Here is a 27,360-nt window from a genome sequence, read left to right as displayed (position 1 = left end):
ACTCATCAGTGTAATGGTGCCAAAAAACACTGGCATTCTCTGGGAAAAGGCAACAATGTATTTTGGTGTAAGAAAAGTCACTACAACTTTTTAAAGGGTACAGCAGAAGCAGAATAAGAAGAAAATTAATTTCCCTAGTTTATGAAGCCAGCCTAGGAGATCCTTGACCCTGAGCTCCGAGAGTGATTATTTTATGGAAAGCAGTGTAAGAACTAAGCTCCTTTGTACATGTCCTATTCTGACATCTAAACAGTGACACAATTTCCATATGAAAGGGTAATTTAGTCCAGTTGGTCTAATTTCAGTTAACCTTGCTGAGAATAAACTGAAAAATTTGGCATATACACTGTGTCCCACAAACTTGAAACAAGGTTGCCACTTGAAATGCAAGATACACTTGGAACTAAATTAAGTTGTTACAGTCTGGCAAAAGCATTTTTGCCAGCCTAAACAGTAAGGGAAAAAAAAAATCTTTATTTCAATTAATATGAACATTGGCATATCTCCTCTAATGATGGGGACCTTTCTGTATTTCTGAAAGCACAGTTTGTAATAAGGCTTCAGTGACCTCTTTCTTCAAGACAACATGCTAGGTGGAAAGTGTATTAAAGTGCCTGTTCTGCCTTTCTAATAAAAGATGATTTTGATATTCATACTTTATGTTAAAAACTGGCATGTTGGTACAAATTAGAGGCAGTCATACTGGAATTTTACCTAATAATGTATTTGGTAAATGTAGGTATGTATTCTGCTCACTTTTCCTCATGTTATTAACTGAAAGGAACTACTCATTCACCTTTATTATAGCAGAATGTGGGTTATATGTATTAGGCATACGAGAGAAAATAAACTTACTGACCCTGTGGACACCATTCAGCTTAGCAAGCCACAGCTGGCAGAGTTTGTGAGAAAAGACCTAAAGCAAAAATTTCTCAAGAGTTAAAGATTATCCAGCTTCATGCCTGCCATGGCTTACCAGAAAAAGCCTGACTGCATTTCACAGCATTCGTGAAAAAAGCATGTTTACAAAAAGAAAAGGTTTTCTTATATTCTTCTAAATCTGGTGACACCTTCCTTTTACAGCTCCATGGTTGGGCACAGTTTGGTGGAGTAAAAAGAAATCACTGACTGTTTTGTAACCCATGGGAGAAGGTAGGAACAAAGTTTGTTATATTAGAATTTTTATACTCTGTTCAGTTTAAGTGATTCATTGCAAACATTGTGAGAGTAAAGGTTATCATCTGGACAGTCTCCAGTTACTCAGTGGTACAGGAATATTTCAGAAAAGTACTAATGGAGTAAAAGTACAGATCTCTCACTTAATGAACTCCAGAGCAGATGGTGTTTAATCAAGAGTTTTTCTTCAGAATTTCAATTAATTGTGAATTAGTTCAATTTTATTATAATACCTGAAGGGTATCATTTTATGCTCAACTTGTGAATACTCAATGTAATTAATAATTTAAGTTCTTGCATTTGAGAACAACAGTAGATAAATTGTTGTTGAAATGCATCAACCATGAGCTGAGTCTTCTGGTACAAAGCCAGCATTTGGCATGCAAATGTTACATAGCCAACAGGGAAGGATTAACCTATTTCTGGTTCTTAGAATCTGGGCTCTTTTCAAACAAAGTGAAATAAAGAGTTATATATAAGGTCAAAGAGTATTTGAATCTCCATGTCACATGTCTACATATCATCTACTGATTTCATATGTAATTGATCTGAAATCCATACTTCCCAAAATTCAGCCCACTTGCAAAATCAGATACAGGAATTGTAATCTAAGGGTCACAGGTTTTCAGCTTTATAGCACTGAGGATGGGTGGCAGAATTAAGAGAATTATGAGAAGAACTTCCTCTTTACATTGTGCATAGCAAGTCAGAAACATCTTTGGGTAGTCACATGCACTGATTTCATCTGCACAAGGGAAGGACCACTTATGCTTCAAACAAGCTGAACTACCTTCAAGGCACAACTTTCATCCATTTAGACAGTGTCCTTTCTGATGGTTTTATAGGCTTCAGGATTACAAGAAAATCTAGCACTGACCTCAGATTTCTTATAGAAGTATTTCAATATATAAATCTACATCATATTATGAAAAAAAAAGGATGGCAAAGAAAATTAATGTTCTAGTCTCATTTCTTTAGCATTATTTTTAGATGGTTGAGATGGCTGCCTCAAAGAACTAAATTTAAATAGACTTAACACTTTCATGAAATATATATTTCAATTTCTTATTTTCTTTTTTTTTTACTAGATTTTAAAAAATTGTTTTGAACTGAATTATGGTGGTATTTACAAGAACTTTTAGAATAAAGTTGTTTTAAAATCCCACAGGAAAGGAACATTTAGAAACAGTGTGAACCAAATTTCTAAATCAGTTAATGTGATGACAAGGGTCATTGCTCAAAGTCACCTTAGTAATCTTATTAGAAGATGCTTTGAACATGAATAAAACACATTTCAAAATCCAAAGATGAAACTACTATTAAAAATTAAACTCATTTTTGAAAAATAAAAATCCAAAGTGTTAAAAAAACTGCAGACTTTCCTTTAAACATTGCAGTGACATGACTGCATTTTCAAAAAAAAACTTCAAAGGCTTTAAATACTTAAGAAACCTCAAAATAGAAAAGGCTGTAATCTCACTTAGCTACTGCAGAAGAGTGAAATTATGTATTAGTCAGGGCTGCAAAGATTAATTTCTTTTAGTCAGTCTAATTTTATATGGCAGTGTTTGACCCTGTCAGCTGATTCTTTTCTCTAAAAAACAAAAGGTGTATAAGAAATAGGAACAGTCTAGATTCTTACAGTGACTTTTCTATTTCTGCACATTTACATTTTTACATGGTTTTCATGAATACCAGACAAAGTCTGGCTGGTGTGATATGTAAGAAATTCCTCCTATGCCACATTACAGACAGGTACTGGGGAGGGGTTTGTTTGATTTTAATTAAAGGATTGTACTCCATATCCTCAGTTACACTGAAAAATAATTGGAGCCTTAATCTTAATAGCAAAAAAATGAAGCATACATGTCAAATGGAAGACAGGAGACATAACAAGAGAAGTCAGCAATGGAGTGGGTCATAGAGAAGAGCTGAATGAAAACTGAGGTTCTGTATCAGTAACTTCTGTTGCATGTATTCATACTTCCAGTCTTAGCACTGAATAGCCCACATCATGAGACCACCAAAAGAATTGAAACTAACAACCCTTACTAATAACCATCTTACCCTATCACAAATAACAGAAAACAGAAACCTTCAAATTTTTCATAAGTACTACAGAGTGTTTTTCTCCACATCTTCAATTTAAGTGGAAGGAGAAACCCAATCCCCAGAGAACCTCTGCTTCCTGGACATGCATTATTTGTGGGACATGGGAGAGGTGCCCCAATGTTTTCTCAGCAGAAAGGACAGCATTTCCATAGTGCTGTAGTAAATACATACAGCTAAAGATTTATAAAGTCTTTTCAGTTCCAAAGCATGTCAGAAAGCAGAAAGATTTTCCATCATTACTTTACTTTCACGACTTATGGATAAAAAAAGCCCAAAAGAAATGTATACATATGCCATCTCAGTTTGTCCTGTAGTAAAAATACTCCCACCCACCTGTATTAAAAAAGAAAAGACTGAAATTAATTTCTTAGATTGTTTACTGGTGGTTTTTTAACCAAAAGAATATTCCACAGGCGTACTAAAGTCTGTCTTTATCTGGCATTTTACTTCTTAACTAGTGTAAAACATTGCAACAGCAAATTTATAGTGTTGTCTCCTCTTTCAAAGGTCACAGCCATTTTCAACATCAGACTTCAGACTGCAACATGATCTATAGCAGCTATAAATCAGAATCAAAGGATATAAAAGAAAGGCTCTAATATACAATTTGGTTAATGTAGTTCTAAGAGTAGTCACATGGATTTCATATGAGAAGGACTAAATATTTGATGAGGTGGAAGCTATCTTTGTGAAGTTTACTGAGTTAGCAGCATGAAAAAAAGCATTCAAATTAGTAAATATAAAAAACCCAACTAAATTCAGAATTGAATTTTTTAAATTTTGATTTTCAAGGGCAATCCGCAGTGGTGACCGCTCTGGGCAGAGCAGCTCATGGTCATCATCTGGAGGGGGTCAGGTCTGCTGCTGCTGCCTTTACTCTGAACAGATGGCTCAAGAGACATCTATTTCCAAGTCTGAACAAAACCTGTTACTCTTCTTTGCAAGAAAACCATCTTCCAGTCCTACTCCAACCAACATTAACGTGGAAAAATTCTACAGAAATAGAAATGCTCTTCTTGATTTCAGCTTCTATTTCAAGCACAGTATCAGCATCGGGTAAAGAAATTCAGAGGAAGAAAGCCAAAAATCCAGGCTAGCTGGATTTCAGTTCATTTAAATTAAATTTGATATTGGGTTTTACAATAAAAACAGTTTTCACTTTAAATTATATGTTTTTCTTAAAAAAGAAAGCAAGCAGCACTTGCTGCTTATCCCAAAATATTTGGGACTGTTGTCAAGAGCTTCAAAGCAAAGCTTCAATCAAAAAGAAAAGAATACTTCAATCAAAAAGAAAAGACACCCCATGTCATTTGCACAGGTGAAGTTAGTAACATATTTTCTGAGTTTTGTACAATTGTAACTCTCCTGTGAGCCATAGAACATTTTTAAAGGCAGAACGTAGAGCTTCAGCACTAAGTTTTGACTTCCCATCTTTTAATCAAGTAATCAATTTGTCATTTGCTGCTAATAACCAGTGGTGCTGCTAATAACCAGTTTGAATGTTCATGTGGATGGTTTTCAGGTTCTGGTTTGTTCAAATTTCTTGTCTTTGATGACTGTAAGAAAAAGATGCAGCTTGAAAAACCCTCCTTAATAACAGAAGGATTTTTTTTCCAAAACTGGATTATGTTGAACAACAAATTCCTCCCAAAACCAAAGAAAATTTGAAACTGTTTCTGGTGAATAAAAGTATGCATGTCCCTGGGAGATCAGATTAGTATATAAAAACAAGAAATACTGGACTTACCAAATGCTCTAAAAAATTATGTGTTTACCTTTATTAATGAAATAGCCCAGCCTCCACTGGCATACAGCTGACTACTGCTTACACTCTTGATATAATCAGCAGTCAGATAGACTGCAGGTCCCAAAATCAGGTAGGATTTGCAGGGTATTGAGCAGACACAATCTGCCAAGCACAGCACTGAGACAGCTGAGGGAAACAGCAGCTCTGAGCTGCTCCAAGCTTTTGAGACCAGAGAGAGGCAGATGCACTGCCTTGGGCAGAGGCACCCTCAGCATTTCCAGCCCCTGAAATACTCACACTGCCAGTCCTAACCTCTGATATGAGAGGACACAAGTATAATTAGGGGTATTACCTTTGATAAATTTATGATGTTTGTATTCCAATGATCTTGCACCAATTTTAAACTACAGCATCATTATTTTAAGGGTAGAATCACTGAAGTGATCCTAGGAACTAAATACATAATCTCATAAATATAATGCCTGTAGGACTTCATGAAGAAAGCACAAGTTTTTAATGCATTAAATAATTACAACTGATTGGGGGTGGGGGTAGGGAACAACTTACTTTTTAGATGAACATCAGAACAATGAATATGCTGCAGTGCCAGTACAGAATCTGTCTCTGTACCACCACCTGCAACAATCCTTTCAGCATACTTCAATGATTTGAAAGGATAATTTAGTGCTTCCTAAATTCTTAGCAAAACAAGACAGCAAAAGTTACTAAAAAGCACAAAATAATACTAAGATCTCAACTTAAACACTATTCAAAGGACAGATTTATCCTGAAGCCCATAATACTCAGACATCAATTCACATATTTCCATTTATAAAACAAAAGAAATGATGACATTTAATAAAAATAGTATTGGGGAAGGGTGACATGTATAACCCACAGTAAAATCTACTTGGGTTTTAGGAGAGGTTAATGAGAATAGGACAAATATTTAACTCCTTCCATTTGACTCAAGTGCTCTGCTACCTCTACAGATAAACATGGAAAGCTTTTAATGTACTTAGATATGTTCAAATTATTGAAAAAGAGTTAAATGCTAGCTAAAAATTGTGCTTTCTTCTATAGCAACCTAGCAATTCTGAAAGAAAGTAGGATCTGTTGAAAGCAACATGAAAGCTGGGAGAGAATAATTCTGCAACGCTACTTCAGAATCAGATTTGTTCTGCCTAGGCTTGGATGGCTCAAAAATATTTTTGTATTTTGCTTCACCAGATTCATGTTTTCCCCTAGAAAAAGAAGTTGCAAATGGCATTGTTTTAGAGACAGAAATTCTCTTACATGAAGCAAGCTCCTTGAATGCTCTTAGATACCTGGCACAGCAGTCTCAAAGACAGATATTTAAAAATCATCATTATCAGTACACCACCTTGAATTCTCAAACATTTAGGACAAGACAGGAAGCAGTGTTAAGAGCTTAAAAAAGGGAGACTCAAACAAAAGTCACCCAAAACCTGAAAGAAAATTCTCTGCAAAAGAAAGCTAAAGTCACACAGCTACAGAAGAGCACATGAGTGTGTATTTTGCCACCACACATTCTGTGACTTGCATTGATTTGGGATGATGCTGCCCTGCTGTGGGAAGACACAGGGACTACAAATTACAGACATGGCCTCAGATGTCAGTGGGTACAACGACTGACACTGCACACAGTCCCTGTGTTGGAGCATAAACAACATCTAAAAACCCTTCCAGAATCACTCTCTGCCATAAAATGTAACTCTGGCTGGAATGTCAGTTTCCATTCTAACAAATACTGTCATCCCTGACTTCAGTTTTTTAAATAAAAAAATTGGCTCAGCATTTCATGCTGGACTGTGCTGGTATCATATTTGATCAGTTAAGCCAAAAGAGGCAGTTTTCTAGAATAGACTGCTGGATTTGCACAAACCAGATACCTTCTTGTGAATATAACTAATGAAATTGGAATTATGATATTATGATTCCATACTTTATCCTTGCAACTGTTCACTCTTGTTCCTCTGGCAGAAACAACAACTGCCACTGCAGTGGCAATGGAATTAACCATGGAAATGGTCTTCATCCATGAAATCAAGATCAGTCAAAAGACTACAACAACAGTGTTCCCATCTAAACAGTACTTGGGAGAGAATCAGAGAGGCTCACACTGTCTGTCCCACCAATTGTTTTTAAATTAAAGCATGAGAATCATTTCATGTTACTTTGTGCAGCTTTGCTTACACTGTTTTGTTTTTCATGAGGTCTCCCTCACCCTAGTGTCCCATATGGAGCAGTAGGGACAAATGTGCTTAATTTTATCAGATAACAGCATAACAAACTGAAGAACAGGGAAAACACAAAAGGATCAGACTGCTGCATCACACATCTGAATCAACTGCAAAGCCAAAGCATTCCTCCCATTCCAAACTCATCCTATCTTCAAGCTCTGCCATGCTTCATTTTCTAACTCTAATTCTCATCTCTATCCAAATATCAATCTTTCTAAATTAAAAAAAAAAAAGGAGGAATTTTTTGCATAATTTTTGGCATTTTAAAACACATGGTGCAGTTCTAAGTGATTACTAGAAAAATCATAAGGAAAAACCAGTAAAGAGTTTTTAAAAAGTTGTTTTAAAGCTAGCAATCTGTTAAAGAAAAAACAACTGAAAAAATGTTTTTGAAACAGTTGGCACCATCTGTTTAATAAAAAAAAAAGGAAAGAAAAAAAATTACTGTAGTTAGCATAAGCATTGCTTAACTCAGCACACCAGCAAATAAATGAAAACCCCATCAATTTATTTTTAAATAAAACATGAATTATCTGGATTTTGCCAGAGATAAATAGAATGTGACGTGGTAATGTGCAACTACTTTTGACAGCATCCTTTAATACATATTTCTTTATTTCTCAATGTCTCATAGATACTCAAAAGATACTTTAACAAAAACCACATTTCATTCCCAAAGTCTGGGGTGAAAGCCAAGTAAACACATTATGAACTGGGCATCTGCTTACCCAAGACCAACACATGGCATTTATAATTTTGCCAGTTCAGTTAGTAACATATCCAAACAGATGCCAAAGGAAGTAATCCAAAGACTTCTCAGGCAATGGGAATGAATTAGCCTTATTCAGAGGCAAAGCATTAAAAACCACCTCATGCATGACACAAACATACAAACATGGTGCTAAGCTTACAATGCACAGGAGGGGTAAAAAGAAATGTTAAGGCAACAATGCAGATGCTCAGAACTAGAAATAGGAGCCTCTTCCACACATTGTCAGCTGTTGGCAGCTTCTCTTGCCCAAGTGCACAATATTCACTTTCAGTGACAAGAGCATCCCTGTTCTCTCAGCAACCTAAATATGGAACTCACTGGCAACCAAGGTAAGGTAAGTTGTGCTTGATCTACAGAATGATTTTGGGTTTGCTGTTACAATGCCCAAAACTCAAACACTGACAAAGGCAGACTGCTTTCACAAACACTGATCAGTGTATTCTCTGATGTCAGGCAAGATTCAGTAAGTGTAACAAACCCCTAAAATACCTGGGAAAACAGGAAAACCTGGACAATACAGATAGCAATGATGTGCTTGAGGAATATGTTGCAGATACATCTGTGTTGCTGTGCCATCCCCCAGGATCCAAAATGGCACTGTTAAGCTCACACTGGGATAAGCCTGGTGTTACCCACCATGCTGGAGAGCCCAGCTCAGCATCATTTCACACACAAACATTTATGTCCTTCAGGCCCAGCACTAAATTTGCGGTAATGTGCCTAGGCAGACCTGTAGTGACACCATCCTGCTCAGGATGCCAAATCCAGGCAAACCTTTGTTCAAGCTCAGTGCTGCAGGAATGTTTCTGAACTCCAACTGGTCCCAGTGATAGCCTACATGCCACTGCAGGTGAGCTAATCAAGCCCACCAACTAATAAATTAGCTAATAAGGCTTGCTGGAACTGACTACACATCTATGGCCTGACTCACTCACTAAACTAACCAGATAAAGCCCTCGGGGGGGCTGGTGGGTGCTGGTGGAGGTCACTAGACTGTAAGCAACATTTTAATCTTTCAGATTTCATGCTTGATAAGATTAGCCATGTCTAATGGTTTCTGCAGCCTTCTCTTCCTAGCCCTAAGAATATCAACAGAGCGCTCCTAATACAGGCCAGCTACAGGGAATTCATGTATTGCACCAGCATAGCAAACATTCCAAAATTCAATAAATTATACCAACAAGTAGATACTGGAAATTTGTATTGATTTACTCAGGACTGCAGGGGATGTTGCACCACCTGGATGTAACTGAAGAGAGAAAACCATGATGTGAAGCAGCAGCAGCATAAAACTTCACTGCCCATGCTGACCCATGGCATCACCTACTGAAGTTGTCTGCCCCAAACCTCTCAGTGAACACTTACCAAAGCAAACAGACAAAAATCCTGAACCTTGCCGAAAGACCAGCCACTGCCCAATGATCTGACCGTCCAGTAATGGAAAAGGCCATCCATCAAAAGGACATGAAGTCCATCTGGAGGTGATGACATATGTTCAGAAAGAGCAGGGCTCAATTTTACTGCCTCTGGGGCACATTCAAGGAGCTGGAGAAGCCTTGAAGGTCAGGCTTTATCAATGTGTGAATAGCCTCTGCATCATGCCCACTTCACTCCAACAATTCATTTTTCTTGTTTTCTTTCAAGATTGCTAGCATACAAACCCCAGCTCATTCTCTCCTCTATAAATTCATTTGTCCATTGTTTTTTGGACATGTTTTCCATTTGAAACACTCATATTCAAACTGTCAAAATTTACAGACTAGCAATGCAACATGGAAGACAAGACAACGAGAAAAATGAAGGGAGAAAACATTTGAATTCCTGAGTACCTGACAGTGGAATAAGTCTCACTGAATTTTGCACCAAGCATAATTGCAAGTATCTCTTTTTGTATTTTTTAAGGAAATGTCCAATAATGCACCAAAACAGCTTAAAATAAAAATGTAAAACAAAAACAAAAAAATCCAAAACCAAAGCCCACCAACTTACATTTTAGGTCTGAAGGAACTTCTGATCAAAATAAGCATTGAAGACATTTTATTGTGGTACTTCTGAAAATGATTCCATAATAACTTTGAAAAGCAAGTACTCTTTATTGAAAAAAAATACCAAAAAGCTGTGAAAAATTTAGGACAGACATTCAAACTTTACCCTCTGACTCCTGGAAATAATATTCTGTTTTCTGTGTAGGTGCTGCCTGTGTGGGACCATAATAAATCAAGTACATTTGACCTACGGAGCTTACCATGACTGTAAGTGAATGTCAGAGCCAGGCATGCAGGATGTCTGATGCTGCAGCCCTGACTGATAACTAAGAAGTCAGATATAAATAAATCTGGAACAGTTGGGATTGACTGTTGTTTAGCACTTTCAGACAGACGTTCAGGGCAACTGGCAGGGGCTTTGAAAGCTGTTTCCTATATTAGAATCATGATAAAAATAGAAGTGAGGCTGCATTCCCTTGTCTTCTGCTAAAATAGATCTTACTCAAAACCATTTTACAAGTTTGTCAAGGCATAACTAGTCCACAGTCAGAGAGAGAACAGAATCAAAATTGGAAGTCCCATGTTAATTCAACAAATAGTTACTTATTGAATTAATAAGAGGAAAAAAATAAAAAAGGGAAACAAGTTGAGAATACTAAGAGATAATAAGGACAAGGAGAAACTGGCTTTTCTACTTTTTTAAAAAAAACTTTTAAGTGAAGGCACAATTAGAATTCACTAGCCAGCAAGACCCCAGAGATCTATAAAAATAACATAAAAAGGGAAAAGCATATATTTTACCAGCTGTCCTTAGGAATATTGCAGGAGGGTTGGGGTTTGGGGCGGGTGTTTTTTGTTGTTTTTGGGGCTGTTTGTTTTTAAATTCAAGAACAGATGCTGCATAACTGCTGACAGCAAGGCTGAGTGGTGAGAATGAACAGGAAAGAGGAAGCATGTATGGGCTTCTCTTCTGATTTTAAGTGTCCCAAATACTGTTCACAGGGCAAGTATTTGTCACAGTGTTATTTTGCCTCCAGCAATTAAGCTTCCAAATAAATTAAGATGGCTTTTATTTGTGTGTTTTTACAGTCAAACTATATCAAAATATTTCAGGATTAGCTAGTTCACTGACTGAGCAGCCCATTGTTCTGCCAAAATAATCAGTGGCCTTAATGAGCAATTAAGAGCTTCTAGGGTCAATGAGAAATGAAAATCTTTGCATATAGACCAGGAATTTTGTGTACAACTTCCTGCTACTGTTTCAGATCACAAGTGAACTCAGGAACTACATGCAAGAGCACATGTGCAAGAGAGCAGAATGTACTGCACAAATCAGAGAGAGCAGGGTACAGCAAGAGCAGTTTTATTTAGCCAAGTAACCCTCCCAAAGCAATTTCCCATAAGCTGTTCTCTCTCACCCAAAGCAGGTGTGCATAACGTTGTGCTGCCCGATCCGAGGCTGCCCCACCTGCACAGACTCTGGCCCACCCCAGGTGCCCTCTCAGTGCCCACTCTGTGCCCCAGTGCCTGGGGAGCTCTGACGTGGAGCAGGACCAGAGCTCCTGGGTCACAGCTCACACTGGAGTCACTTCCCTGCAAACACTGCACCCCCAACCCAGTGACCCAAGCCAAGGGACTTCCTCTCTTACTCCCGTGGGTTTGGCAACATGCAAACCACAACAGAATCATTTGCAACTTGCATTCTACCTACTGGTGGTACAAATTAAGGCATAATTCAAGGTATGCTGAAGAAGTACACACAGAGGAGCACATTTCCAAATGTGAAACCACAACCAAAATTGTGAAAGCACAACCAAATTGTGAATTTTTTCCCCATCAAGACAATGGCTGAAAATATGCTTGATGAAAGATAGAAAATTTACCATAAAGAGTCAAAATTTTGCTTTACAGTGGATTGCCACATGGCAGATGTCATTTCCTTTTACCAGAACAGCCCTCTTAAGTATGTTTTAAACTAATTACCTTTAGGTGGAAAATATGACTTGCTTTCAGCTTTGTGAGGCCAGTCCACCACAAGAGGTCCAAACCTACGAAAGCTGGCAGTGATCTCATCTACAAAAAAACGAATGAGGCACCTTAGAAAGAACATAAAAACTGACAGTGGCAAGGTAAAAAGGTCTTACTTAAAAAAAACCATCAAAACAAGAACAGTGAAAATTGCAGCGATTTCCATAGCAGATGCCTAAATATTCTTTCATCTCTGTGGCGTACATGGCTGCTTAAAAAAGTGATTTTACATTCCACTAGTGGAAGTCTGCAGCAGGATTAAATGCAAACATGATCTATCAGAAGTGAATATGCTTCAGCTGCGGTCTATTTCTAATTATAGCCACAAAGCAGGGTCAGATGCAGCCACATGGGACTGATGGAGGAGCTCCATGTCAGCATGGCTGCTCCTTGCTGCCTGCCCTAGAAAGAGGCTGCAGCAGGTCATGGCACTGTGGGCATTTCACCTTCCTCAGGTCCTTCAGGAAATCTGCCTTGAATTATCCAGTTTTTCTTCACTTTTTAAGCATCAACTTGGAACCGCCATGTAACACACATCACAAGCTATCCTATAGGACAATTTTGTTTTACATGCAAATCCTTCAGAAAATAGTATTTTAAATTGTTTTTGAAAAAAATCTTATTTTCTCAATACATTTTTAAACATACTTTAAGGAAAGAATTAGATTAAAATCATGTCTAATGTGATGTTAGGTAGATCAGAACAAGCCAACAAGAGAAAAGGCAATGGGGTTTTACAGTTTCTGGATTGCTGTTTGAGATCTGTCCAGTTTCTCTGACCCCATGAATTGCATGCCAGAATTTCAAGCATCTGGAGACAGAACACACATGTTGTGTACCTGAAGAGCTGAGGATAAAGGGTTACTGAAGGAGATCTCGCAGGAAAGTAGGTAACAGCTCCCAGGTCACCATGTTACTTCCTCACAGGACAGACTGGGCATGTATTTTGACTCTGAGTGACCCAGCAATGTGCACACCAGTTGTCCCTGTTGGGCTGCTGCTTCTTACAGCTGCAAATCCAGATTGCCCACCAGACCCCAGACAACAGCCCTGCAACTCTTGGTGTGATGTGGGAACTGTATTTGAGGTGCTTGTAAACATAGACTGGCAACTCACACTATTTCTTCATTAAAACTGTACATGGTTTAGGCTTCAGATTAGTAGATTAGAGACCTCCCTCATTTCATTATAAGACATCCTCAAATTCCCTGTGTATGCCCATTGAAGCTAGACAGTGGTGGATTCCTGCTATATTCCAGCCATGAAAAATACACCACAAACTGTCATGATTTTAATTTGAGAGTAAGAGTTTGTGGAGACACATGCAAGTAGAGCAGATAATGATTGAGAAAAACTCTGACCATCCTTGCTGAGTAGGTTATTACTTTGTAACCATATTATTACTCTATATTTATCATCTGAACCCCAGATACATGCTGGGTATAAGAGCTGATTATATAAAGCCCACAGTATTTTGGCAAGAACTCCATTAAGAAAGTCTTTAAAGTCAACCACATCCAAGAATAGGAAAAGACTACAGAGGAGAGGCAGTACCACTAAGTTCCCTTTTTCAGCTTTCCCACTTGACAGTCGTGGGAAGACATGCAGATCAGAAGACCTGCTAGGCAGCCACTTCTGTCTCCATCTCTTCTGATCTACAGAACACAAGAACATCAGGTAAACTCTTGGGCGTTGCAGGGGGTGGCAGGGAGTGTTTGTTCTAAGCACCGCCACAAGCACTACAAGAGACACACCTGGGAAAATCCATTTGCCTCTATGAAAATATCACCTTTTAAATAGTAATTATATGAAAGCCAATTCCCATATGTCAGCAATGCAAGTGATTCACAGTACCTTCATCAATGTCAGGAGGAAGACCTCCAACAAACACCTTTCTAGAGTAGCGTTCCACTCGTTCCCCATTTTGACAGCGTGTTGGAGAGCTGAGACCCGAGGATAACGACTGATCCCCATGGCTGTCGTCTAGGAAGCCATCCTCAAAAGGAAACAGTGAAGACCGACCTGGAACAGATTTTGTAGGCTCTATAGTTAATGGTATTTCCTGGAGAATTAAATATTTCAGTAAAAAACTTTCCCTTTTGCTGGTTTACTTTAACAGAACTTGCACTAAAGGACCCAGCTAGGCGGTCCAGTTTTCCAATTCATGTTCATTAGTACTGTTTCTATTTTTCTAAGAATGCATTATCCTTACAAGACAATAAACCTAATTTAGCTTTAAAACAAACCCTTGTGAATGGATAGAAACTAAAAACAAGTTATCTGATGAAATTATGTGTCATAGCTATAGAAACAACCTTTGCAAGATTTACATTTCAAACCAGTTAGAGATTTACACCTTCCAGAACAGATCTTGAAGGAATGATCTCAAGATCCCTCAAGCCACTGCACTGCAGAGCAGGACAGTCCTCTGAGTGCTGTACAGGATCCTGACAGCAAGGGCTGCAGCACTTCCACCTCCATGGAACACAGGCCCACGCTGAGTAGGGGGGCAAAGAGCAAAATAAACATGGAAAAGCTTTGGATTGAGGATATTAAACAGGAAGTGAAGAGATTCAGTGAACAAGGAAAAAAATCTTGTTAAATAAACCACAAAGAACTTGCACTTGAAGGAAAACATTGTTAGCTAGAACAGCCTGTCAGCCTGTCTGTTACTGAGTTAAAATATCCTTTCAGTAATGAACAGGCAAAATCAACATAAATGGCTGCTACTCACTTTGTTAATGAAAAGTAAAGAATTTATTTGTAACCATCTGATGCAATAGCAACTTGTTTCTATTACTAACAAAGTATACACACATTATCTTAGGAAAAGATTTATTAACAAGGAAGATAAAAAAAATATTCAAAGACTGCATATAAGCAACACTTGCCATCTTTGGAATTTAACAATTCCCTATTCCTGAGTTGAAAAATACATCCTGCAATATAGAGAGATGTATAAATAAGAACCACACCAACTCTGAAAAGGCTACTTGTCCCCTCATAGCATGGAGGATTTCTCCCAGGGATGGAATTATAATTCATTGATACAAACAGTTTATAGGAGGGTTAATTACAAATATAAATGTATTTATACTTTTGTAAGTGCACATAATTAAATTCAAAGGTAATGAATCACATGAAATTGACATAGCAAGACCTACAGTTTACTATCATAGTGGTCTGAACAGCACAGGAAGTGACGGAAATAAAAACAGGGGCAAGGAGAAAAACCAAGACAGAGGGACAGCAGTCAGAAAAACATATACACTGAAAATATTAGTAATTGTCTCCAGTAGCAAAGGACAGATTAAAAAAAGAAGCAGTAATCCTGCATAGGGAAAATGAGCTACCGAAGTCAGGCAAGTCCCTGACACACAACACCAGCCCGATTTTTTAATTACAAACATCAGGCACCAGAAAAGTGTTGATTCAAAATAATATAATAATGAATTTTAAACAATGAAAGAGATTACAGACACAAAAATCTACTGAAGTAAAAATCCTACTGTGCATTTACACATCAACATAAAAAAATAGGGTAAATGCCACAATCAGAGAAGGATGTAGAGCTGCTACCTTTCAAAGACTTGTCAGAAATGGTCAGAGCATAAAACACAAAAGACTTTTGATGAGTATTCCATTATGGACAAACACGTCATGCCCATGTATAAGCATATGCATTTCAACATAAAAGAGAACATTTGCATGAGAGAAACAATAATGAAGAATACTACAACTGTGTAAAAATATCAAATCAGAACACTCATTGAAAAGCTGGAAATCTGAAAATATCTCAGAGATTGACATTACTGGAGAGATAAAACAACTTTTCATTCTTGCCTATGAACCTACCTTCTTGGAAAAAAAGTAAACGAACAACAAACATGAGCCATTAGGGGAAGATGACATATCAAATTAATAACAAGGTGTTCAACTAAAATACAGATCTGCAGATGAGACTGACTTCTGAAGGAAATAGTAATAATTCACAGCAACTTAGAAAGCAAGGTATCACCTCTAAGCACCATGCCAGACACTTGGCAGTCTACAGGCACCACACTCACCTTAAATAAATGCAAATGATGTTCTAAAAGTTTATAGCCAAGTCAAGTGTAGAGCTAAGTGTAAGAAGAATACATTTAAAATAATGGAAAGCATACAGACAAGGGAATAGGGAATGACTGTTCATGGTCTTCTCCAGTAAGGGAAAAATGAACTGCATTGAACACAATCAGTACATGCCAAAGCTGAAAGCAAGGCAAACTTTGGAAACCCCTGCTACAGACTTTTTGGGATGTTTAAAAATTTATGTAGGCTTATAAAAGGGAATGAGTAAGAACAGGAGAAAAATGCAATCTAAGGCAATAAATATTTAAACATCACCTCAAGAGACCCCCTGGGCAAATTTCTGGGAGAACAGTATGGGAAAGCATCACTAAATGCACTTTTTTGGTAACATACTCCTGTACCCCTCCCTGGGCATCTCTGAGTTGTCAGTGTAGCAAAATAGTTTGGGCTGATTTCCCACAGCGGTGCTTACATCTGTACCTGAGAAACTGGTTGTAAAAGTTAAAAAACAAGGTACCAAGAACATGACTCAACAGCTCAAAGCATGATACCTACAAAGAAATGCTCATCTCTTTTCTCAAAGGAAAGAGAGAATCAAGTAGGGAACTGAGAGTTTATGGCAAGCCTCAAAAAATGTCTGACTAAAGTTCTTCTCACTGCAGGTGCTTAGTCACAATGACAGAATCAAACACTAATTAAAATATCCAAGTACAACAAACATAAAATGAGTCCTTGCACAGACTTGCCTGTGGTTACTCTGCATATTATCCCAATGCAAATGTTAAAAGCAATAATAGGGATATATGAGAATATTTGATAACCAACACATTTTTTTAACAGACTGTTGTAGAATTTCATGCTTAAGGTGAAGGAAGCTCAAAACCAACATTATAAAAGTCAAGGTAATGATAAAGCATGAACATCACAGACTTTAATATGAATGAGGCAAGTCAAAATCCCTAACATTAATGACAAGACACACACACACACAAATCTCCTTGTTAGCATGGAAAAGCCTGCATTTCACACAGGAAACAAGTCTTGTGGCATGAAACATGCTTCTTGGTAGTGAGAAAAGAAATTGGAAAAGCCAGCACATTCAGAACTTGTTTGCCCTGTTTTGTCTTCACTAATATTTGTATAAAACAGCCTAAATTACATTCATCACAATTACTTCTGCATTATTGTATTTTGCTTCTACAAGTAAACAGGAGTTGCCAGTAATTCATAGTATCCTACTGATTCCTACCTCCTTTCCTACTTTGGTGCCATTTGATCAATCTGGAAACACCTGCCACAATCTTAAAATAAAATTAAACAGTGTTCACGTGCACAGAGAGTAAGTTTGTGAGGAAAATCTGAATCTTTTGTTTCATATTTAGCTATCAAAAGAACACTAAAATGTGCCAGCTTCGAACAAAATCAGAGCAAATTCTGTATTACAAACTGTGTTAGTGTGGCCTGTACAGCCTCCCACCTCAACCCATGCAAATTACAAGCCCTTAGGCACTACTGGTTTGTGTGATGGATACATCTGTCTCTAAGGCTCTTCACAAATGTGATGCAAATTCTACATTTGGAACAGGGGGCAATGTCACCTGCATTGCTGGCAGAGAACTTCATGGAAAGGAAGACAAAATTAAGTTTAATGCTGAAGTACCCCATGCAGATGGCACTGCCTAAAAGTAATTGTTAAAAGTTGCCATTTTCCCTGTTATTTTCTCAATAACAACCAGTCTGTGTAAGCTACAGCACAAGACATAAATGTAAGCTGCATTAGTGGCTTGCTCAGTACAGCTGTTGGACAATGGCTGTTGTTATTGTCCTTGTTCCCTCATCTCAGAATAAACTGATATGCAGCATTGTATATTTATAAACTATTTTCAGTTTGCTTTTATCTTTTAAGGGTTGTCTATGATGAAATACTGTTAAAATGTGCTCAAATACTGTATCTTTTTAAAATGATGATCAGTATTCATTGCTGAGGAGTTACTAGCATTGGTATTCATACATGTTCTATCTGAGGTAATTCAATGTAATGAAGTCTAATATTCAGCGAAAGCTGTTTCATGTAAGAAAAAAAGTCATTTTCAAATGTTTAATGCAACAGTTAAACATTGGACTTCTACAAAACAAACAAACACCAAACATACACCCAAAATCGATTCTTTTTGGAACACTGTGCATTTCAAGTCACAAACACATGTCATGAGAATCTTTACATTCAGCCACTTCCCGTTCTCTAGTAATAGCAACACTTGAAGTTATCAGCTCAGGATCATCACTGCTTTAAGATGCTGTTAGAAGGGAGCTGTTTGGCAAGGGAAGAATACGAGATTGATTTATACAAAGCAATTGATCAACTAAATAATGTTAAAATTGGTAACATCATCTTACCACAAGAAAACTAAATATTTATTTCTCCCACTATTCAGCAAACAAAACATTTAGTAAATACTTTTACCTCTTCTCCGCCCATAGCTCCTGGCTGCATGTAAACACAGAAGAAAATTGTCGGTACAGCTGTCATTAGATTTAGCTCCAAAAGCAATGAAAATGTAGCTTCTACCTCTTCTCTTTTTCCCCTCCCACCATAAAGAAGGAAAAGACATTTAAAAGTGCAGGATGAAATTCAAACAATCCAAGACAGGAAAAAAAGTTGAAGATAATACAGCCAGGGAAGAAAGAAAAAAAAAAAAAAAAGAAAATAACATACCTGCTTTGCAAGGTTTCTACATAGCAAAGGGCAAAGGTATTCAAAAAAATCAGGCATATAGGACAGTATTATAAAATAAGAATTTAGGACTATGGTTTTAAGTGGCAATAAACATCATCAACAGTAATCCTAATCAAAAGAACCAGGTTTGCATTTTATTAAATAGTTGTGGAGAACATATTTTCCAATTATGTTTCAATTTAAATAATTAACCATATGTAAATACTAAAATCCTACTAAAACAATGTGAACTCAATAGCCAGTACCTTCAGATGAATAAAACTAGATTGACAAAATGCCCTCATAACTACCAGAATTAACACAGCATTTCAATGAGACATGCATCAATGGCAAATCCACAATGTTGGACAACTTTAGAACTGTATTTTGTGATGTAGTGGCAAATGCAAAAACCAGAATTTTTGATCTGAAGTTTTAGAAAAACAGAAAATAATCTGGAAGACACATGTCTTCTGCACAGGATCTCTGATGGATCACAAAAGCCATCTATCCTCCCAAGGTAATCAAATGTGGAAGGCTGGGGATCAAGCGGGTTTTTCAACAGAAGCGAGCTTAGGTAAGAGGCAACAGAGTTTTGTTTTGTTTCCTTCTCTCCTCATTGGAACACTCTCAGTGTTCCTGTTCCTTCCCAACGCCATCTCTTATTTCTGACACAGTGCCTTGCAGTCCTGCCCTGCACACCCAGGTGTCCCACCAGACCCCTCAGCATTCCCTGGCTACTTTTCTTTTGACCAAGGGGCCCTGGGGCTACCCAGAGCAGGCCTTGCCCTCCTTCAGCACAGGAACCTCTCTTCTACCCAAGCAGCTTCTTCCTCCTGCCCTGAAGAAACACCATGCCCCTACACCTTTCTTCCACTATCAATGAGGTCACAAAAAAGCAACTACATGAGTAGTTGTCATTGGGGGGATTAAAAAATTTCAAGGGCTATGATGAATTGCTTTGCAATTTATATTTAACATATACAATATATATTCAACATTTTTAACAAGACAGCAGCTGTTTGTGAAAACAGCTACTCAGCCACAATGAGGTGGTTGGTAAGCCCTGAGAGAGACTCTGCTTCTTGCATAGCAGGCAATACTGAGAAATAACACCAGAGCTGGCTTTGCAGCAAGAATAGAATTAGTCCTCCTGATTTCTAGGTATTGCCCTATTTTATTAGTTATTATGATGGCAAAGAATCATTGTCAGATCTCTTGTAGCAACTCGTTGTCTTGATGAATGCCCACATTCCCAAAAAAGGCATGTTTCAAGGTATAGTTATGGACACATTCTGAGAGCAATTTATCTGAAAGAGGTTTCTCAGAATGTTACCAATCTAAAAATTAAATAGAGAAGCATTATTTCAGCATGAGATGAAAGAGACTCTTGTGTTTCTACTGAAGAAAACAAAGCTTTATATGCTTAACGTAAACTTTTAGGCTCTGATCAAGCGTATGACAGCAGAAATCTACCACAGGCTTCTGTAAATTTTAGAATGCCCTACTGCTACTCATGTATTATAACACTTATATGCAATACTGCACTGCAGAATAATAATTTTATCCTGTATTTGCATTCACACACAGTCTTTAAGTCCATAAAAGTTACTTAAACTCATTGAAGGTATATTTGCTTGTAAATTCCAGGGGCAAAATAGTGCAATTCAGTTAAACAGGAAGAAAAGCAAGTCAGCTTTTGCTGATTTAAAAACACTGCATCACATGTAAATACTCAAAGAAGGTGAAGTTTCACCATTGTTGTTTGTATTTTGTATACATATACACACAATTAGAAAATTATCTCAGTTGTAACTAGTATTTATATTAAAATGTTAATTTTTTCCAAGAGGCTGAGTTATTCAGCGTGACAACTTCAGAATGTCAGATCACACTTTATTATGTTGCTTTCTCAGGCTGTGAAGTTTGAATGCATCATTTGAAACAACTTAAATAAAAAATACCCATCTTGCCCACGTGTCGAAATTCACAGCACAACATATTAAATAGCAGGAATAGTTCATCAGGTAAATTTCATAATGCCTCCAGTTTGAGTAAACACTTTAGAAAGTAAACAATTTAGAAATTATTCTTGAATGAAGACATTTGCTAGAAAATAAGATTACTGCACTATTACAAACAATGGCATTACCAGAGCTATGTACATGAAGTTATTTTCTCTTTTTGGCAACTCCAACAGAAGACAAAAAGCAACTGGGAGCTCCTTAAACTGTACCCCCACTAATGCACTTGCTCCCCATGTACTGGTTTTGGTGCCACATATACATGTCCTTTAGCACAGAAAACCATCTCCTGAAATGTTTCTGAATTCAATACAAATGATTCTTTCCTAGGTACCTCCTAGATCATTACATATTAAGGCAAACCCAGGTGTTTTAGGAGGGCATGAGCACATTTTCCCATGTAAAAAGTGCACTGATGAATTGTGGAGCTCGCAGCAGGATCATCCCTGCGTTGGTGTTTGTCCATCCTTAGCAAGGTTCTGTAACTGTCAGGTACAAAGTTACATAACTGCTGTGTCCCAAATTGCATGGCCTCAAATGCAAAGGAACAACAGATTCTTTTTCACCCGCTGATAACTCTCCTGAAACTCTTAACTCCCCTCATCCCAGAAGCCAAGTGTATTTTTACAAACATGAAACTCTATCATGAAAGACAGAACTGTGAGCTTTTAACAAACTAGCAGAACAAACTCCCCAAATCTCAAATCTTGTAATGCAATCAAGGAAACTCAGTGTTAATGCTTTGGAATTCCCCAAAGCCTGCAGCTAAGATTGCCCATTGTTGTAACAAATCAAAACTCACTCAAATTTTAACTGCATCTCAAGGCGACATGAAGCTGATGAAAAAGAACTTTTCTGGGATTTTTTAACTGTTTTATTATAATGTGGGACTGAAACTGCACCTTGTATTTGTCTCAAATAATTAGCAGTCCTAGGAAACAATACATCTGTGAATCCATAAAACGTTAACTCAAAAGGACTAGATCTACATGCTCTCCATATCATAACTTAAAATTAATTTGATCATGTAATTTCAAATTTAGGAATAGGCAACAACATTTATTTGCATTATCATATTTATGGAAGACTTAATAGAAAGTATTTTGAGATTTTTAAGAACATTATTTCTTCACCTCTGGTATTTATCTTGTTCATGCAGTTATGTGGCCACAATATCAAAGATGCACACTTCAAAGAAATCTTAAAGACACATGTTAAATTGACATAAAATAGCATTACCTCTATGAAAAAAAAAAGGTCAGCATTTCCAGACTAGAAATTTTGGAGCTATACTGGCTAAAGGAAAGTTTATTTGACAAGACCGGGAACCTCCTTGATTTATAAGGTACCAGAATCTTATTTCTAGCTTGGAACACTCATTTGTATTCTTGAAGCAGTCAGCAGTTCAGAACAATACTTGCTTTAGGACATTATGAGTTATGCAATGATTTTCTAACATCAGAAAGGAAAATATGTCAAGCTTTTGCTTTTGAATAGAGGGTCTCTGAAGTTCTTAGGATCTGGAAGTTTACAAGTGATTTAAAATACTAGGGAAATGCATTCATGAACTGAGGGAAGGTGACAGAATCAAGTATAATTATGCAATGTGTTTTTCTGCCACAGAGGTATCATGCAGAAGAATTACAAAGATGGACTCTCATCTACAAGTGGTTCAAAAGGTGGTTCTCAACTTCCACTTATAGGTGGGCTGGATGTGCAGATGGGCACTACAAGAATTTGGTTATATGAACCTCAACAGTCCCTTGTGGTTGATTTTTTTCCAATATTAACAGTGCAAGTGTTGCAGCAACCTCCCCTTTAACATATGCTCACATGCATATACAACTGAATCTCATCACCAGAAAAACACAATCTACAGGTAAGCTGTATGCAGCTAAGTCCCACACACTGGGCCTCAAACACTTGATCAAACACATGAACTGCATCCAATATCCAAAACCAGCTTAGGTGTCCTTTCCTGAGGCATACAAGCAGCCAAGCAACTGTGCAAGAGGGAAGGTTTATCTATTTTCCTCTTTTCGTTTTAGTTTAAAAAAATCTGTTACCAATAAAACTCACATTTTTAACAGCCAGGCTGCTTCATCTCCTCTAGCATCATATATAAGGCTCTTGGAGTAGCCTGGCAAATCTTAAAATTCAGAGGAAACAGATGGCACTAACCCACAATAGAGAGGATCACAAAGATGAAAGGAAAGCACATTGGTGAGGTGGTGAGGCAGGAAAAGTGGTGGGGAAAACAAACAAACAAACAAGAAGGCATTAAAGAGCTACCAAGCTGGATTAAAAGGAAGACAACTTAAGAACTCTTCCTCTGCTAGAAAAAGCCTTTAGCAGGCACTGATAAGAGATACTGCCTTCAGTAACCAGACTGGATCTCTAGAAGTGCAGATGCCAATATAAAAAACTGAAAGGAAGAAAGAAGAAAAAGCATGTACTTACTATTGCTCCCTTGCTTCCCCCTTTACCCTTTTTAAAATTTAAATAGGTAGAGAAGGGACTTTGAGATATCAGCAAGCCCACCTCACAGCCTCCAAGGCAGCATCAATACCAACTGCTTGTACAGCTGGTTCTGAAAATCCTAACAAGGTGATGTGCAAAGCAACAGCTCCCACACTCTGGGGAGCCCTCTGAACCCCACCGCCTTTGCTATCTCACACTTCGCATCGGGCATTTTTTCCCTCCACTTGTATTCACTCAGATCTTTTCACAACTAAATCAGGTCTAGTTTTGCAAATCTTGTAAGTTTTCTCAGTGTTTTTTATTGCTCTCTGTTATTCTATATATGCCATTAAGATGGTGACACATTAGTAACCCAACCTGGCGAATGGGCTAAAGAGCTCAGCAAGTTCCTACAGGCAAGAACTAAACTATTAGATGAGATTGATGCCTCTTGGAATTTAGTCACACGTTTGCCCGGATTATCACTACAAAAAGAAAGCTTTTATTAGCTGTTAAATTGCCAACTCAAGATCTTGCAAGACAAAAGTAATTCAACAAGCTTTCAATTTGGAGCAGTTTATTTCAAGGTGTAACAGAAGCATTGGCAAAACTTTAAAATATAAAATGCTACTTCAGCAACTTTTACATCTAAACACTATATGTGTTTAAAAACAGCACATCAGGAAGAGCTAAGTACAATAGCTCTTAAAGAGACAAGGCAATTTTAAAAACAACAGAAACATGAAAATAAAAAAATGAAATGGTTTTGTTGTCATTACATTTCCTGCCATGGCATGAGAACTTCCCCACATAAATGAGATTAATAAAACAAAACAAAATGAGATTAATAAAAGAAAACCAAAATCTCAACACAGACATCTAAAAAAGTGCCCCAAATACTTTCCTTAATGTCTTTTTCAAATTATTTTACTCTGAATAAATAGAACTAAATTGTGCTAATGAAAAGAAAAGACAGTCAGATGGAGAGCAAATAGTACCAGACCTCACAGATGACACATTTTTATATGAGACAAGAATGAACAGTGGAAGCAGATGGAACATTTGTAGCCCAACAGGACTGCAAAGTCACTGTGCAGAGTAGCTTTACAAAAAACAAAATTACAGCATTTCACAAAGGGGTTTCATTTAACTACCTCTAGGCTACATTTATTTTACAGAAGATTGTTAGGGATCCCAGCACAACACTTCAGTGCTTCTTTATAGAGATCACACACCCTCATTTATTCCCATCTTCCTTTTTCACCCGCCACACTTCTCTCCCACTGAAGTCACTGAGGCTTTCTGGAGTTCCCAAGAAGCTCTAAAGACAGCTCACCACCTACCATGTAGGTGACTATGCATTCATGCTGATCACTCAGTCCTAGTTACATTCAAGAGAAGCAATGGCTGCAGAAATGTATGGCTACAAATGGTACTGGATTTTAGCAAGAGAAAGGATGGAGGACACCTTTGAGTTAAATTTATGCCACATTTCCCCTACAAATTAAAGTTAAGATGATCAAAATTAGAGTATCAATTATTTTAACAAGGTGCTGTAGATGAAAGTTTATAAAAATTCTTATACTGTTTAGCTCAGTATGAACTAAAAAATTACCTTATGTCACTAATTGATTCAAAACACTATTTCAATTAGAGAAATTTCATTTAGATCTAGTACAGACAAAAGCTGTACCATTTCAAAAATGCTTCCAATCTAATATTTGCATCTTCCTTTTGTTTAGCTGCTCTTTATGATTATGCTCAGATCTCACTGAATATTTGAACATTTCATTCCTCAACAGAAGCCTAATTCTGAACTTCAAGAGCATTTATAATATAAACATGCTTATACACATGTATGTGTATAAACTCTGTATGTACACAAGCATAATGCCACTAATGACACTAAGAGATTCATAATAATTATGCATTTAAAAGTAATCTCTTTTCCCCCATGAATTTCATTATTTCAGAGCTCAGTGTTCTAAGCTGGTGATGATTTAGCCTTGCACAATGACCAGAACGGTGGTGGCACGCTCCCCCTGTGCTGCCGGCTAAGCAACACCTTCTTCCCTCAAAGCAAACAATGCCCTCCAACACCTACAGACAGCAGCTCAAGACAGGCAGGCAGGAAAATCCCCAGTTTCAAAAGGCTGCAATGAGCAAACAGGAATAACAGCTGAAATACAGTTGGAAGTGCTGCCACAAAGGATGAGGAGCTAGAGACAAACATCCCCCAAAAACTTCCCCTCTCCCTACAGCATGTGAGGTTTTGCATTGCTGTTGGCACGAGCACATGTTGTATTCCACCTTCAAAAGATAGCCTACACTGTCAGTGCAAAATTGGGCTCTGAGTAATAAATCTTAAGATTATTACTATGTCTTCACAGGAAAAGAGAAAAATGCTTATGAAGCAATGACTTTAAATAGAATGTGAAAGTTGGATTTGCAGACTCAGCAGAGACTGTTTGGTTTCACAGAAATTAAACATAGATATGACAAGTATTATGATTTAAAGACATTACCTAAGTTCTCAAAATTATTTTAAAAAATACTGTGATGAAGTATCTTTTGGGAATTTTTGTTTTACTTATTTTTTAACCCAAATCACAGCCATTCCAGCACAGAAAATGATGTTTCTTCTTGAACTAATTTTCCTTGGTATATTACCCCACTACAGAGAAAAGGTAATGAATGACATGGGAATTATCTAGTTCTAAATTTAGCTACAAGTTTAGCTACATACAAAAAAGGATTTCAATCACAGAAAGTGATTTTTAAGCTTGTGTACTTGAGTATTTGCTTTTATTCTCAGCTTTTCAAAGATTTAAAAGCAAAACTCAACAGGTTTCAAAGTACAATAATTCTAGCTAAGGGCTCTCATTGATGGCCAAAAATGGATTGGCCTTGCCTAGTAGAGAAAGGAAGGGAAAAGTGTTGCAGAAGAGGAAAAATATATGGGAACTTATTCAGATCGGGGATTTGTGCTTAATTTCATTTTGCACAAATTGCATATTTATGATTCCAGCCTTATCTAAGTCTTTCAACATTTAATATTTGAATAAACCAATGATATTTTAAATAGTGCAAATGCATAAATATATATACAGTTTTGGTCCCTCAGCTATGCTGATATGTTCACCATGCAATAAGACTATAGCTACAAAAGATGATTGTTTTTCATAAACTATTAAAGTATATAATTGTTGTAAAAAGTTCAAAGAAATTAGACAGGAAAAAAGGTTTCTTTGTTATTTTCATCAAAAATAAATCAGAATAAAATACAACATTCATTTAAGATAAAAGCAAGTTATCCCAACATAGTATAACTTTTTGTTTCAGTTTTTCATCCCCATCTTTCAAAAATCTCTATTAGACTTTGTAGGAAATGCTACTATATATTTCATCATAACTGTCAATTTTTAAAGGTAACTCAAAATTCAGTCATTGTATCCCATCTTCACAAATACATTTCTATTGCAGTTACCTTGTTGAAATGGACACTGCAGAACAACAAATACATTCTGAGACCAGAATTCATGTCAAACACCTGCCAACTGTACTGTGTAGACCTTATTTACACAAAGAGGCATGAACTGCTTCCTCTTTTAATAAAGTCTTTAACTAAACAAAACATTTCTCCTAGTTAATTATTTGATTTCCCATAATTTCATGTGCCATAAGGAAATGGGGTTTATATGCTAACTATGACAAAAAAAACTCCCCAAAATATCACCTCACCATTAACTGTGGTAAAACTAAGAAGACGACAATCAAAGTCACAGTTTTCAAAGCTGACCTTTAAAGCCAAATGTTAAACACCTTGCATCTTATCTATTAAAAATGTTTGGTTCTTCTATCTCTATATAGATAGAAGAATTTATAGAATTTATAGAAGATTATTTATAGAATAATCTATAAATTATTCTTTGCGTGGTACTACACAAAAAATCCCTGCAATTTTCAGCTATGCACAGTCTAACTTACATAGGCAGTGCAAAGGCA

The 27,360-nt window shown here is 37.1% G+C and overlaps 1 protein-coding gene across 4 annotated transcripts in view; it reads right to left on the bottom strand.

The window, feature by feature from the left end:
- Positions 1-27,360, bottom strand: part of CPEB3 (cytoplasmic polyadenylation element binding protein 3) — a 78,525-nt gene that overhangs the window by 11,320 nt on the left and 39,845 nt on the right. For all 4 annotated transcript variants that reach the window (XM_059851656.1, XM_059851655.1, XM_059851659.1 and 1 more), the window contains exons 5-6: positions 13,939-14,106; positions 12,040-12,129 (exon numbers count right to left, since the gene is read on the bottom strand). In XM_059851656.1, the coding sequence (XP_059707639.1) occupies positions 12,040-12,129; positions 13,939-14,106 (258 nt within the window). The remainder of the gene's footprint in view (positions 1-12,039; positions 12,130-13,938; positions 14,107-27,360) is intronic.

Source organism: Haemorhous mexicanus, chromosome 7 (genome assembly GCF_027477595.1).
Source record: "Haemorhous mexicanus isolate bHaeMex1 chromosome 7, bHaeMex1.pri, whole genome shotgun sequence".
In the NCBI taxonomy this organism is placed as follows: Eukaryota; Metazoa; Chordata; class Aves; order Passeriformes; family Fringillidae; genus Haemorhous; species Haemorhous mexicanus.
This window is presented reverse-complemented; position numbering and strand designations above follow the sequence as displayed.